General features: G+C 42.9%; 1 protein-coding gene across 1 annotated transcript in view; it reads right to left on the bottom strand.

The window, feature by feature from the left end:
- The window catches only part of THSD7A (thrombospondin type 1 domain containing 7A), a 934,571-nt gene that overhangs the window by 345,721 nt on the left and 572,157 nt on the right, over positions 1-16,693 (bottom strand). The window contains exon 7 of the mRNA XM_069211831.1: positions 16,400-16,591. Within this exon, the coding sequence (XP_069067932.1) occupies positions 16,400-16,591 (192 nt within the window). The remainder of the gene's footprint in view (positions 1-16,399; positions 16,592-16,693) is intronic.

The raw sequence follows: 16,693 nt of genomic DNA, 5'->3' as shown, positions 1-16,693 counted from the left end.
CTTTCGGCGGGAACCACTTGGCGGGCGGCGACCGCCGACCGCCGCGGTAAGAATGACCGCCAAAATGCTTCGATGAGGTGTTAACACAGTGTCGTGATGGAGTCGTTCCCAACAAGCCGACACCAGCGGCGCCGGACACGGAGTCGCGAAGAGCCCCAAGTACAGTACCTTTGGTGAAGAGTGAAAACGAGTCGATGCGCAAAGTCGGGGATCGTGGCGTTGGTGCGAAAGGTTGAATCCGCGCACTTTGAGCGACGTCAGTCACAACGTGGTGCAGCGACTTCCACAGAGTCACGGACTTCAGTGGGGCTGCAGCGGCGTCGGGCCTGCGAAGATCTTCACATTCCAGCGAAGGTCACGGAGTCGGTTGCAGGTGGCGTCACCGGATTCGGCAGCGGCTCGGTTCGAAGTCGTCTGAAGTCGATTTTCTTGGATTTCCATCAGCTTTCCTTCCAGGGGCCCAGGGACTGGATAGGGCACCACTTGTCAGAGCAGGAGTCTCTCCAGAGACTCCAAGTGCTGGCAGAGAGAAGTCTTTTCTGTCCCTGAGACTTCAAACAACAAGAGGCAAGGCCTAAATCAAGCCCATGGAGATTTCTTCACAAGATGGAAGGCACACAAAGTCCAGTCGTTGCCCTCTTACTCTGGCAGAAGTAGCAACTGCAGGATAGCTCCACAAAGCACAGTCACAGGCAGGGCAGCACTTCTCCTCATCTCTTCAGCTCTTCTCCAGGCAGAGGTTACTCTTGATGTCCAGAAGTGATCCAAAGTCTGTGGTTTTGGGTGCCCTTCTTATACCCTATTTCTACTTTGAAGTAGGCCTACTTCAAAGTAAAGTCTCTTTTGAATGTGAAATCCTGCCTTGCCCAGGCCAGGCCCCAGACACTCACCAGGGGGTCGGAGACGGCATTGTGTGAGGACAAGCACATCCCTTTCAGGTGTAAGTGACCACTCCTCCCCTCCCTCCTAGCACAGATGGCTCATCACGATATGCAGGCTACACCCCAGCTCCCTTTGTGTCACTGTCTAGTGTGAGGTGCAACCAGCCTAACTGTCAAACTGACCCAGACAGGGAATCCACAAACAGGCAGAGTCACAGAAATGGTATAAGCAAGAAAATGCTCACTTTCTAAAAGTGGCATTTTAAAACACACAATCTTAAAATCAATGTTACTAAAAGATGTATTTTTAAATTGTGAGCTCAGAGACCCCAAACTCCACATGTCCATCCGCTCCCAAAGGGAATCTACACTTTAATCAGATTTAAAGGCAGCCCCGTGTTAACCTATGAGAGGGACAGGCCTAGCAACAGTGAAAAACGAATTTAGCAACATTTCACTGTCAGGACATATAAAACACATTACTATGGGGGTCATTCTGACCCCGGCAGTCAAGGACCGCCGGGGCCGGGGTCGGCGGTAGCACCGGCAACAGGCTGGCAGTGCTCCGCCGGGCATTCTGACCGCGGCGGTACAGCCGCAGGCAGAAACGGAAAGTCGGCGGTGTACTGCCGACTTTCCGCTGCCCATGGGAATCCGCCATGGCAGCGTAGCTTGCTGCGCCGCCATGGGGATTCCGACCCCCTCACCGCCATCCTGTTCCTGGCGGTTCCGCCCGCCAGGAACAGGATGGCGGTGAGGGGTGTCGTGGGGCCCCTGGGGGCCCCTGCAGTGCCCATGCCAATGGCCAATGGCATGGGCACTGCAGGGGCCCCCGTAAGAGGGACCCACTTTGAATTTCAGTGTCTGCTCAGCAGACACTGAAATTCGCGACGGGTGCTACTGCACCCGTCGCACATCCTCCACTCCGCCGGCTCCATTCGGAGCCGGCATCCTCATGGAGGGGTGTTTCCCACTGGGCTGGCGGGCGGCCTTTTGGCGGTCGCCCGCCAGCCCAGTGGGAAACCCAGAATAACCACGGCGGTCTTTTGACCGCCCAGCGGTATTCTGGCAGTATTCTGCTCCCGCCGCCCGCCGGGGTCAGAATGACCCCCTATATGTCCTACCTTAACCATACACTGCACCCTGGCCTTGGGGCTAGCTAGGGCCTACCACAGGGGTGCCTTACATGTAAGAAAGGGAAGGTTTGAGCCTGGCAAGTGGGTACACTTGCCAAGTCGAATTTACAGTTAAAACTGCACACACAGACACTGCAGTGGAAGGTCTGAGACATGATTACAGAGCTACTCATGTGGGTGGCACAATCAGTGCTGCAGGCCCAATAGTAGCATTTGATTTACAGGCCCTGGCACCTCTAGTGCACTTTACTAGGGACTTACTAGTAAACCAACCATATATACCAATCATGGATAAGCCAATTACATACACATTTTGTAAAGGAGCACTTGCACTTTAGCACTGGTTAGCAGTGGTAAAGTGCCCAGAGTAACAAAACAGCAAAATCAGAGTCCAGCACACATCAACAACCTGGGGAACAGAGGCAAGAAGTTAAGGGAGATCACGCCAAGGATGAAAAGTCTAACAATCACATGTACTCATAACAACTATGTTGCAAATGGACTGGCCACAAATATCCTCATTCGTAGCATGTTATCTTTTGTTTTGCAAGCTCTGTGTTGTCAGTCCCTCAGTCAATTTGACCACCTACCCTTCAACACTACTGCCTGCTCAACAAGTGGCATGGCCTCAAATGCTAGATGGATGACTGAGTGTGGTAAATGTATAATCAGATCAATTGTGATTTCTCTAAGCTTGTCTCCCTCTATATAAAAGTGGTGACCAGTAAAAATACAATCATATATGACAATATGGACCTAATTGCTCAGCAATTCTTAATAACAGTTCTAATGTGTAAACCTAGTGATCTACTGATCCTTATTTTACCCTATACTACGTTAATGTGCTGCATTTCATTGGTAAATGTATGTAGCACCTATTTCCTGTAACCCAATCTATCTATTGCAGGCGGTGAATAACCGATTCATCCTTGGCAACAGTAACTAACACTATCTCATGCCATTTCAATGCCCCCCTTTAACTTACATCTCTCTTTCAAACAGTTGTCATCCAGTTTTTTGGAAAATGCATTTTGTTTGATTCATATTAAGGTGCCATTTAAGGAATCTACATGAAACGTTCTAAAAGAAGATCATCTGATATAGGTTCAGCACAGCAAGATTCATGCAGGCATATCAAGGTAGGGTAAGTTGGGTAGGGTGGGTCCAGAAATCAATTTTTTTCCCATTTTAATCCCCATTGGAATCTTTGCTTTCCACTACAGAAAAACAGCTGAGCAAAATTACAACAAACCTGGCATGTAAGTGGAACTTCACTCCAGCAAGTGCATGTGTCTCATTTGATGTAAATCCACTGGCACCACTAATTAATTTGACTGCTAATGCGTCATTGATATTTTCAATAATGTTATAAAAGTTATCATGCTTGCTGTAATATCTGGGGTAATTAGCAAGTCATGGCGAGGGTGCGAGTTATAGTTACTTTAAGGCGCGAGTTATAGTTAATTAAAATAACTCCATAACTGTTGAGTTTTTAAGGTTTTGTATGAGTAAATTCAGAACCTCACTATTACATCCCTGTAACCTTTGTTTTTTAAAGAAGATTCCTGTTTTTTAAATTCTATTTCCTAACTATAACGTCTCTGTAACCTTTGTTTTTTTTCAGTGCATTTCTATGTTTTTTTCAACATAAAGTAATTTTAATTACTATACATTAATCCAACCACTGATGTGCATGGCCTTTGGCCTTGCGTAGTGGAGGCTGACCTCCCAAGCTAAAAAAAAACCCACAAAGGCCCTAATTATAACATTGGCGGCAAATGCCGCCTACCGCCACGGCGACGGCCGCCAACATACCGTCTCCGTATCTACCGACCATCCACCAATTTGACCATAGGCTGGTGGAATTCCGGCTACGGTCATGGCGGCGGATGGCGGTAAGGTGTCATGACACATGATACAGCCTGGCGCTGTTCTGCTGGTGGACGCTGCTGCTGGCAGCAGTGCCGCATCCCGTCTCCTGCCGGAGGACCCCCTTCAAGCAGGTAAGTCAGGTTCTCCAACAGAGGATGGGTGTGGGGGGTGTTGTGTGTGTGTGTTACTGTGTTTGTGTGCGTGCATGCAGGTGTGGAGCGTGTGTAATGGGTGTGGGTGTACATGTATGTTGTGCTGTGTGATAGCGTTGTGCTAGTATGTATGTTAGTGAGTGTTGTTGTGAGTGTGCATGAATGTGGGTGAATGGTAGATATGCATGTGTGTATGTATGTGGTGTAGGTGTGTGTATGTCAGGGTTCCAGAGGGAGAGGGTAGGGGAGGACTCTGGGGAGCAGAAGGGGGGCAGAGGAGACCCCTATCAGTGCCAGGGAAGGATTTTCCTGGCACTGATAGTGCCTACCTCCATGGTTTTCATAGCGGTACAGAAGCCACAGAAACCATGGTGGTGGGCAGGGCCATAATGCCATGGGTGGCCGTAGACTGTAGTCTCCAGCCCGGTGGTCATTACCGCCGTGGCGGTCGGTGTGTTACATTGGCAGTTTGGCTTTAGCCAAGCCGCCAATGTCATAATATGGCAGTATGTACCACCAGCCTGTTGGCAGTATTACCGCCACTATTACACCAACCCCCGTGGTCGTAATGACCCCCATAATGCTTATGCAGGACCGCAGGGGATGTGGTGCCTGGGTCTGAGATCAGCTCGGTCCACACAAAAAAATATATTAATGCCAGGACCCAGGGGGTGCGGCCCCTGGGGCCAAAATCGGGCAGAGGAGGTGGGTCGCATGGCCAACTCCTATAACCACCCAACCCCTATAGTACCTGGCCATGCACAGTCTGGTTTGACCCCAGGGCCACACACTGTGGCCAACCCCTATAGAAACCCAACTCCACACTGCACACGGCCTTTGGCTGTGCCCACAGTGGTTGGCCACAGTTCATGTGCCCCACTCCCCTGGCCGATTTCAGCACCCGGGGACTGACCTTCTAGAATTTGGTTTTTTTTTGGAGGGGGCACGCAGTCCCCCTCCCCAGGCCGATCTCAGTCCCAGGGACCTCATCCTCTGGGGCCCGGCTTAAATATTTATTTATTTTTTGTTGGGGAGGGGGACTGCATGGCCTCACCTCCCTAAGCCAATCTCAGCCCCAGGAACACCATCCCCCAAGGCCCAGCGTAAATACTTATTTTTTATGGTAGGAGGACCGTGCGGCCCCCCTTCCCATGTCTGATATCAGCCATGGGGACCCCACCCCCCGGGCCCACCAATGTGATGTGGTCACCCCCCACATTTCATTTGTTTAAAGCCCCCGAGAGATGGTGGTCCTTGGGGCTGCGAGGGGGCCAAGTACATTCGTACTGTGATACGGCTCAAGATGTGTTATTTAATAATACTCATCATCTTCAGCATTGCCTAACACAAATTCAGAGGATCCCCATGGAACCTAACTTTTCTCGAAAATTAAGGGAACACTTTTTTTTATCAGAGGACAAGCAGCTGAGTCCTTGACAGACGGGGCTGATCTAACAGGTAAAACATGAACAATGAGACATTGCTCATGGGGGAAAAGAGTAGTTCTAATTTCTACACAAATGGCAGTATTTTCAGACATCTGCATCCTGAGTAATACAGTAATTACCTCACACCTACAATTCTCCCTTAGCAAAAGATTGAAACTGCCACAATCTATACACTTCACAATATCAATACTTTTGAGGTACACAAAATACTTATAGGGTTTGTGGTCTTGGTTTGCTTCAGTCCATGCTCCCGAAAACAATCAAACGGACCGTAGGTAACAAAGGTAATAATCTCTCTCATGTCCCAACCTTCCTCTCTACATAGCCTGTCTTTTCCTTGTCTAATTAAGCTGGTACATAACGTATTTAATTAGCTGTGTACATACTTTATTAGGTTTAACAACATCATAAGGATGGAAAATTGCACATATTCCACACTTTATAATTCTACTATTTAATTATGAATGCATGTTTATTTAATTGTGTTTAATATAATGAGAAGCTTTTAACTTAGAATTATGGCTTGACCTACTCATGTTTTAAATTTGCACATTTCTAATGCATTTCATTTCTTGACATATTGTTATGTTTCCCCTTCATGTCTTTGCACCGCAGATCTCAAATGTTATATGAATTGTATATTCAGTAGAGCGAAATTCAGTGAGTTCTATAGTCTTGCATGCTTTGTAAAATGTATAAAATGTAATGTGTTCTGTTTCTGATGTACCTTGAGCCAATAGTTGAAGCTGCTTTGTTTAAGTAAACAGAAGTGCTGTTTAGGGACATCTTAAGGATTTTGGAGGCACTAGGCCACACATAATTTGGGCCTTCTTCTTGAAAAAGATCTGATTTTTTGTAATGCTTTTTTTGGATTCATTTACAATACACATTGGCATGTGGTACCTGTCAATAAAGCTAAAAGACTTGTGGTCCAATCAAGCCTTCTACCTACAATTAGTTTTGTACCTAGTCTGTCATCACCGTATGGACGCACAGAGCTGATGGATGATTTTGTTTACTGCACTGCTTGTGCTGCATGCAATAGGCATTGGTAACACAGAATTTTGTTAATTAATATTTATGTATTCTGAGTGTTTTTGCATAGAAAATGAGTTAGCGTAGGGAAATAATGCACAAATTGGAAATTGCGCCTACTTGAGTGGCCATCAATGTTCACAAAGTGTACTTATTAATAGCTTATTAATGTAAAATGTTGAGCTCATGTTTGGATTAATGTAGTAGTATGTCATATTAAGGGTTATGTATTATGTATTAGCTTTATTAATTGCAGGCCTTAACTTTAGCCTCCAGGTCTTGGGCCTAGTTGCACTGCCTGATGTCAAGCTGCATTTCTTAGGTGACTTTTAAAATGGCTGCTGAGAGAATTAAATTGTGAATTTCCACTGTACTAATCAAATGCTCATAGCTGAAACGCTTTCTCATGAGAACTGCTTGCTAGAACATGTGGTACTAGCTAGGGATACAATGTATAACGTAGTGTGCATAAGGATGACCTTCCCAGGAGCAGACAATGAATGCACTGACTGAAGTATAATCTGATACAATATTGATACCTGACAAGCCCAACGATGGGAACAGGAGAAGAGGAGCCAATCATCAGCATAGATTTTGTGTTCTCCTTTCATTGTACTAAATATAAACATGCGATCCTTTGACCAATGACAACGTGGGAAGTACTTTTAGGAAATCTAACTTAGCCAGACTGTATGGGGAGGAGCCAGGCCATTTCACGATATTCTTCTTAACTGTCTTGAGTTTTTAGATATTATTCTTTTCTGAATTGCATGAAGAGACTTTGCTTTCCTGAGCTTTAATTCTGAATTCCGATACCATGCTGACAGAACTGATGTCCAATTGATGAAGACTGTCACAGCTTGCTGAATCATACTGAGGAAAGGTATAAAATGATGTTACTAATTGTTATTTCTATTTGCTTTTGTCCCTAGGTACCAACTGCTAATTTTGATAGAGCCATAGTTAGATGTTTTCCGAATTTGTGTTGTCCAAGCTTTGATTAAATTGCGATTCTTTAGGTGATTTGGGCAGCAAGTATTGTTTCTGTATGCTTACCGTTTGATTTTGAGACTAAGTTTTGTGACATTAGCATCGTTAATATAGGGAAATAAAAATTATAATTTTTACATAAGGGTGTGGTTATTCATGGCCCAGAGGTCATGGTTTGTGAAAATTACTGACTCGTATTGATTATTGATGTCATTGATTGATACTGCTATTGATTTGTATTGGTACGGGGTTACATGGTGGGAACTACTCAAAGCACAGTCAAAAGGTCCATCGACCTACAGTGCTTTCCCTTATAAATTAACTTATTAAGGTCTGACACGCTAACAGTATTCAGATTCGGAAGCCAGCAGGCTTTGATTGCACTGGTCTGACAGCAGCTACTCGAGGATGCTGCAGATACAGAGGGAGCACAAGATGCCTACTGTACTCTACATAAGTGGCATATGCCTAAACATGCAAGGTCTGTGCAGTTAGGCTGGGCAAATGCACTTTAAAAGGCTATAGAGCGCTTACTCAACCAAACCAGATGAAACAGGAAAGCCTGTGCTGTAAAAAAAAAAGAAAATAAATAATTACACAGGTTATTTTAATACTCTAGAAAGCCTGGGACTCTCCCAAAAGGTTAATTGGGGGCTTCGCTGAAAGGTTGAGGCTGTGGACCAGAGCTTGCTTTGCCCATGCCCTAAAACGTCTCTGGCAAAGTTCATATTTTGAATGAAGTATTGCTTCCTGTGTACGTCATAGTACAGTGTATTCAAGAATTAGGGTGAATGTCAATATTGCCATGCGATGTGCTTTCTATTTACTTATTGGTTGTGATTGGTAACGTTCCATGTCATGCCACATTGTACAGTTTCTCAGTCTGAAACTGCGTAAAGGTTCGCCATTATGGGAACGAGCCAGGCTTTCTTTAAGCCTTTCATTGATCTGAACTTAAAATATTTTCTATGATCGATCTCTGGTGACCTACGCTCTTTGGTTCTCATTATGCTGGACCATATTAGGCTGGCGTTTGACTAGATTAAGTCTTAGTTTCAGATGCCAATGATATTTTACATTTATTTGCATTAAAATCATATTGATTTTATTGACTAACTAATGCCAGTTTGCCTTCTGTAGTTTGTTTTTAATTACTAATAAACCTTCATGGTGTGTACTTTGAGAGTCCTGTCTCATGTGGAATTTCCAGAGTTTATTTTCTTTGGTCTCTTGGTAAATTCTATCCTAAATGTAGGGCTCTGGTCTGGAATATATTCACACCTAATCCTGATCCATCAATTGGGTGTAAAGAACAATGAGCCAAATGCACAAGGATATTATTCCTCATTTAGGTGTAAAATGAATTGTGGATTAAAAAATTGCATTTTGAAATGCACTAACCACTGAAAATGAAGGATACCCTACTTTCGCACAGTGTATCACCAAAGTGAAAGATTCACTGTGGAAAAGTTGTTTGCTAAACTTTTGCCTATTGTGTAGAGCCACTAAAAAGGACACTGAACACAAAATAAATACCTGATGCTCATTTACTGAAATTACTCCAATTACTCTGGTGTAACTAAAATTTGCCCAGGCCTAATAATCAATAAGTCTGCAATAACAGCTCATGAGCATCAAGTAGATGCATACTTGACCAAACAAACACATACAAAGACTTACTCATTACATAATTAATCATCATCATCATCAAAAAACTTTGTTGCGTCTGAAAGCCAAAAAAGTAAATCAGAGACTAAAAACTAAGTACATTATGTAATATCCAATTCATTAAAATCATTAAAAAAATTAACAAATACACATATCACTAGATAAAAAAAAAAAAAAAAAAATACAATACAAAGAAGTGAATAGTCACCCCACGGACCCAGAAAGACAATTACACACACACCTTTTGCGAATGCACCAAGCCATAAATAGGTATCTAGAAACAAAAAAAATGATTGGTTGCTGGAGATTTGTTTTCAAAATTCTAAGTGCCTCTGGTTGCTGCGTAATACCTAAGTTTCTGCATAATGTAACCAACCATTTGGACTTCTGATGTGTATAGGCTTGGCAGCAAAAAAGTAAGTGGGCCTCAGTCTCATCCGCTAGACCACCACTGTGGCAAAGCATACTTAATGCTTTCCTGCCATTACCCCACTTCCAAGTCAGCGTGCAAAGGGGCAGAGCCGTATCTGAACTGTAAGTACAACATTCTTGCTAGCACTGGCTGCACCTCTTATAAAAAGGATTAAAAACTATAAAACTCCTCAAAATCTAAAAATCTAAGAGTCATAAAACCATGTGTTAAATTCATCAAAAGTGCAGACAATTTAAGTGCTTATAAGTCATAGCTAAGTCATTCTTATAGATAGATTGGCAAGCCACTGCAGACTGCTCCCACAAGCTAGCCTTGCCCATACTTTTCAGGATGTCCCTAATATACAGAAGCCAGGGAAGTTTCCTAACACCTAAGGAGCCAATATTCTCCTCCAAAACACTTCTGTACATACTCCTCTCCAGAAGAGGAGAAGGCAAATACCAAAATCCTCTGAGATCGGCCTGATGCCTAAGTAAAGCCTCAGGGGGATTAGAGGTGTACTCGGTGGAAGATTTATTAATTGTCTAAGGAATGCATTCTGCACCTTCAGAACGGACTAACCATTTTATGCCTCCAAAGTTCTGCCCCGTACATTACTGCCCCCCCCCCCCCCCAGGGCTTGCGACCTATATAATTCAGACACTGGGCTAATAGGCTTAAGAAACAAAACTTTAAAGGCTCTGGCCAACCCACCAGTAAACTGGGCCAATCTAGGTTTTTGTTTACCATCGTGTTATGGCCAGTCCATGTGCTCACTTAAAAGAATCCCTAGATATTCAGACACCTTGACCCTCTCCAAGGGTACCCTGTTTAGCTTAGGAGCGGGCCGGGTGGATGGAGAAGGGTTAAACACTATATACTTGGTTTTACACACATTGATTTCTGACCCCTCACCCTATGAAAGTCATTAAAGCTATTTAAAATCCTTTGTTGGCCCATCAGGGACTTTTTAAGAAGAAGGGTGTCAACTGCTAACATCAACATGGGGATCTTGACTGAAGCTAATCTGGGGACATCACTGATGATATTATTCAGGGCTGCAATAAGACTATTAATATGACAGGAAAGGGTTGCTGTGACATACCTTAGCAAAATTCCCCTCATGGAGTCTCTGTATGATATTGCACAGGGAGGTGGGGACCCCCATATCAGCAAAGCCCTGCCATAGGATGCCTCTTGGAACCAGATCAAATGCTACCCGTAGGTCCACAAATATTAGGTAAAGGCTAGCATTCTCCAACATCACTGTTTTCCAGTATGAGAACTGAGACAGAGTACTTGGATGATGGTGGAAGTACATTGCATAAACCCAGCCTGGAGGAGACCAAGGACATTATTAACCTTCATCCAATCCTGGAGTCTCCCTATAATCACATGTGCGAACAGCTTTCACATTTTATCAATCAAACTGATTGGTCTATAGTTAACTGGAAGTAATGAGGAGCTTTTTTGTAAATACGCCATCCCACAATAATAGAATGGGAATCCCCTTCATGATGGCATTTAAAGACAACCCCTAGATATGGAGCCCAAAATTCGGGTGCAGAACTATATAGATCTCCTGGAATTTTGTCTAAGCCAGGGGCCTTGCCGAGAGCAATTCTAGTGATAGCATTACGCACCTCCTCAATAGTAATCATAGGGCAATCCTCTAGATTGTTGGAGAGTAAACACCTGACATACACTTTTATCCAGTAATTCGCCTCCACCAGATTGAAGACCATCTAAGGACTGAAAGTGCTCTGACCACAGCAGAAATGTCATTCTCAATAAAGGCCTTGGTCTGCGGGTCCTTTGAGGCAACAATCCTTCAAAATGTCTTAAAATCTTTGTTCCTTACAGCAGAATTCATGGACTCCAATCTTTGAGCCTCCCACCTTTTCTTAGGCGTGACTAAACTTCTTTTGTAATGACTTCTGGCATTTTGTACCAACACAGTGTTTTTAGATTTAATGGCCTTTAAGTGATCAATTTTAGTTAAATGGCACTGCTTACTAAACCACTTGGCTGGATTTTTCCTTATGCTTCCCTACTGGGTTTCTATGAAGAATAAATTTCTAAGTTCCACAACCAGCTCTTTGTGTATGGTCTCAGACCTACACCACTGATTGGTGCTCACCTGCACATCTAGGGTTTTCTCCAGCTTTTCCAGAGCTGGACCAATAACAGCATAAAGCTGCTTAGTGGAATCAGGGGACTAGGCAATCTCGTTCCACTTAATTCTACACCTGTAGGTGCCAATATTACTCTGGCGTCTAACCTAGCTCACCCTTCAACATCGCCCCTATGGAACGGGATCCCCAGTTCAAGTGACAGAGCATCATGATCACTATCATGTCTCAGGATAGCTTCTCTATCCATATCTATGACGTATACCCACAATCTAACATCAACAAGGATCAAATCTATCAAGGACGTCCTCCCTGCTCGATTATTCATGTGAGAACCATGTCTGTCAGATTTAGTGCGCCCATTGCATGCATGTATATAATGATTCAATACCAGTGCATTGATCTGTAAAGCCAGCAAAGGGGGATAGCAAGCAGTGGGATTGCCCATATCCTATCTTCAGAACAAACAAACCCATCAGCACTCACACTAAGGGGCTCAAAATGACAGTTAAAGTCACCTCCAACCACTTTGAGGGCTCTCCCTGGGAGTGAAGATAGGAAGTCAGATCCTATCTCAAACACAGGGGACTCTTGCCCAGTACTTACTGGCCTGGAATACACATTGATAACATACAAATCTATAGTTCTCAGAAAAGTTAGTAAAAGGCATAGCTGTTAGCTGTTTCCACGATCCTGGCCGAATAGCCCAAATAAGAGACAACCCATATAAACAATCCTCCAAATGGCCTCCCTTTCTCCCCCCTACTTGCAGCCTTAAAAAAAGGTGGCATAGCATTCATATTATATTACCCCAGTTAACCATGTTTCCTGGAATAAACAAATGTCACACTGGTTTAAATATGAAACCCATTCAGAGTTATCCAGTTTTCCCCGCAGACCAGCTATGTTCCAAGAAAGCAGTGGTCTAGAAGACCTTGCCTGGCAAATGAGAGCCTTAGTGCTCTCACTTCCATTCTGTACTTGCGAGGTTATATCCCCACTTGTATTCCTACCAACCTCAATAACTGGTCCTGTCTGTGTGCAAATGTTTTAGTCCATCTCAATCATACTAACTTCAGGTATAATACCTGTAGTAATGGCCTTCAAATCCCTTTATACTTGAGGTACTAGGAACATTTCATTAGAGATAAAACTACTATTCACTTGACTCGACATACAGTGCTCCTGAAATAGATCATTCCTCAGAACTATCCTCTTTGACAAGTTTGATAATTCTAATAAAGAATCTCCCTCGCGTTCAGATTTGCCACACTCAGGATACATTCGCTGGAAGGAGCTGCACAAACTATTGTGTTCACAAACCTTCTTGTGCCTAGATGCTGGCCCATGACTTCTAAATATAGGGAGAGTTTTAGATAACCCTTGATCTTCGTGTTCCCCACCGGCCTTAAGTCAATCCACCTCATCCAACGTGTCAGCAGTATTAACAATAGGTGTCCTATATCTAAGGCTGTTGTAATCTAGTGCCATAACATTATGGTAGTGGGCAATAGAGTTCCCAGCATTGGAGGCCTGCCTTCTGTGAATGGCTATATGAAGCGGCTTATAGAAATAACCCAATTGTAAAACAATTATGGGAGAGCCAGCATATTGAGCATAAGATTCTCCCTGCAAGAGGATATGAGCCAACTGTGGATCTCTAAATTTAACAATAACTGAATCACCAGGGTGATCCTTTGGGCTTTTACCTATCTAGCTTAATTTTCTTGTAAGAAGGATATTACCTGCTAAGGTGTGTGTGTGTGTTTGGGGGGGTCCTATATCGCATAAGCCAATGTAAGCATTTATTGGTTAACACTTTCTGGGTTTACCTTTGGCCCAACTTGATCTCAGGGACAACAGAGAGCACCACAACATAAGGACACAAGACGGGGGTAAGTTAATCACTGAGGTTTTCAAGCTACCACCAGTAGCAGACACTATGGCTTCCCCTCTCTGGTTTGGAGAATTATTTACCCCACCTGACCTCTGACTCAAATCTGGAACACCCCTTTATAACCTCGCTTGGGCACTCACTATTCGTAACCTGAACATTTTCTCTTCTAATGAGGGCAACATTGCAACTCGTATTGGCATTCCTAGTCCCTGTCAAAAAGGCTGAGTTCCTACTGACATAACACTCCTAGCCTCCACCTGCACTATCTCAAGGCATCCTTACAGGTTAGATCCAATTTTTCCAGTTGTGCTATTAATGGGGTAAGTTCAACCGACAAAGCAGCCATTAAAACATTTTTAAGATCAACCACAAGTTCATTTTCCAGCGGCATTATTTTGGAAAGGTGAAAGTTTTCCGATCTGGTTTGTGTGTCAAGGGAATTAACCAAGGGGTTACTAGATCCAATTGCCTCCTCGCCCCTCTTGTCCTTTTGGCTTTGCGCAGACTTGGATTTCATCTTCCTCGACTTGTTAAAGTCTGCACTCTTTGGCTTAATCCTGCAGTTATCACATGAGAGTCTGACCTTAGCTATGTGCCCCAACATTCCCTGGGCTGTAGAACCCCTCCATTGGTCCACGATCAATGAGCTCAATTTTGGATTTCCATAGCTGGGCTGGGTAGGCCGCGACTTAAAGAAAGCCGCCCTTCTGTTAGTTCAATCTTGATGCTACAACCCCAATTACTTTTTGGAGGATCTTGTCTATTGTGGTAGATTTTGGGGAGGCTACTGGCAACTGATACATGAGCAAATCCTTAAACTTGCCCATATTCAGGAGATCCAAAAGTTGACATGGCCCATAAAGTATTGTCAGACTCTCTCCAAACTTTCAAAAATACTAAATGCAACATGAAAAAAAAGAAATGGCCACTCACCCTATTAGGAGCTATTAATATTAAAACAGGATTTCCAGCCTCTCAGGAGCAAATGTGCAGAGAGGGGGCCCAGACTTGTCCAGACTCGGACAGGCTCAGAAAGGCCCGCTCTTGGGCCGGGTGCATCCATCTCGTGTCCGATGCAGAGGGTACAGGCAAATCCTTAAGTGCGCCTCCTGGCGTGAAAAAAGTGATCTGACAAGTGGCCTCCTCCAGCCACGGGTCTTTCAGGAAGTGTAGTTTGAATCCCCTCAGCCGGCAATATTAATTAAATATATATACAAATGGACAAAGTAAAATTGACTTGATGAGGACAGATTTATTTATTTAGTTTTGGCAACTGATAAATATAGTTTGGTTTGCAAGATGTAACATACCTGGAATTTATTATTGACCTCATATTTAGCATGTATCCTGGAGTTTTCACTTTAAATGTTTGAATGTGTTTTTTCGACTCTTAAAACAATTATTAATATGATGCTTATAAAGAGAGCACAGTAGAAAATGTCTTAATAGGCACCAATATATGCCTGTTCTGGTATGCTTGTTGATGAATTTAAATGAATTTTAAATCTAATATGAACCTGTGGGTGTAGCATTTTGTTAGTGTGGCTGCTTAATTCTCTAAAACTCAACAGGCATCCATGTATGAGTGCCCGTCTAAGAGTTTTAACTAAATGTGGAAATATACCATTTTACAACTTCATTTATTCTCAAAATACAAAATAAATATGGGTAAATACCAATAATATGGCCCAAAAAATGAATATAGATAAATACAAACTGAAACGTTAAAAATCTAAATACCATAAAACCAGGAGTCCTAACCATCGTAGAACCTGTACCACGTTTCTTCATCCATAAATAGATTCTTGAACTGATTCACATTGAAGTCTCCAGATATTATAAAGTGGGACTCACTATGTGCCTGTTTGAATTTTGTTTTGAAAGTGCTATTATAAGGAACTGCCTTTCATTTCTCAGTCGATATTGGCTGTATATAGATGTCGATAATTATCAGTGAGAATAAGTGCTGTTCACCCTGCATCACTATTTTATCAGAGGAGAAAGAATTTAAATCAGAACTTTTGCACGTTGGTTTGATGCTAACTTTCTGAATTCATCTTTAAGGTTCTTATATCTCTCTACATAAGAGGTTGCTTAGCCAAATTCTTTGATGTCTGATGATTTATAACTGTGAATGCTGTCCAGCTTGACATGCGAATGCTTTGTGGGTTTATTTCAAACACTTATGTATTAATTCACTCACCAGAACTCTTTAATTAGTATATGAATTGACACCTTATTCTACTTTACTCTACCTTATTCCATCTTACTTTAGATTGGGAAACGTCCTTTACAGAACACGCTTGCTGCACTATTACAATAGTAACTGTTATGCTAACCAAAATTTTATTTTTTTATATTGAAATATCAATTATTGGATAAATTCACTTCTAATGCTGATACTCAAAGGATTTGTTCTTATTGTATAAACCATGAAATCTTAAAAAAAATAGTAAATAAAACCCTTTAACTCAAGGAAATTCTCTTTCTTGACTGTACTAAAAGTCATTATTGATATATCATGCCATTGGATAGATATAGATGTTTGCTCCTTTTTTACTTTTTCTTCTGAACAAACAAAGGGTCATGCGACCAGTGCAGTGGTTATTCATTGATTATAACTGAAGACTGAAATATAGAAAACCCCACTCCATTAAGTCTTCTAGAGAAGTGGCAGAATGTGGAGACTGCCTTTTCCACTTTAAAAAAACAATACGGGGTCACCTTCAGTAACTGTTGCAAATGTCGGCATTTGTAATGAGACATGTTACATTACCTTCGCCTGCGTACGCCATGATGGAGCGGGCTCTCGTCTGTCGACCCTCTGTGGTTTTTCCAGAGCAGGTATGTGTGCAGGATGACCATTCTGACCATGAGCTGAGAACACAATCCTTTGGGCAGGGTACGTCACATGCAATTGGAATGGGAAAGATTGCATCTCTGCAGAGCTGTCTTTCAACGTCTTCTCCTGGGAAGAGAAAAGCCAGTGACAGTTCATCATTGGTGAATTAATTCAGAATCAGCAATCAATCTCAGATGGGTACAAGAGCAAGACGGATTATTTGAGGTA

Source organism: Pleurodeles waltl, chromosome 10 (assembly GCF_031143425.1).
Source record: "Pleurodeles waltl isolate 20211129_DDA chromosome 10, aPleWal1.hap1.20221129, whole genome shotgun sequence".
Classification (NCBI taxonomy): domain Eukaryota; kingdom Metazoa; phylum Chordata; class Amphibia; order Caudata; family Salamandridae; genus Pleurodeles; species Pleurodeles waltl.
Note: the sequence above shows the minus strand (reverse complement) of the source record. Positions and strands in the feature narration are given on the sequence as shown.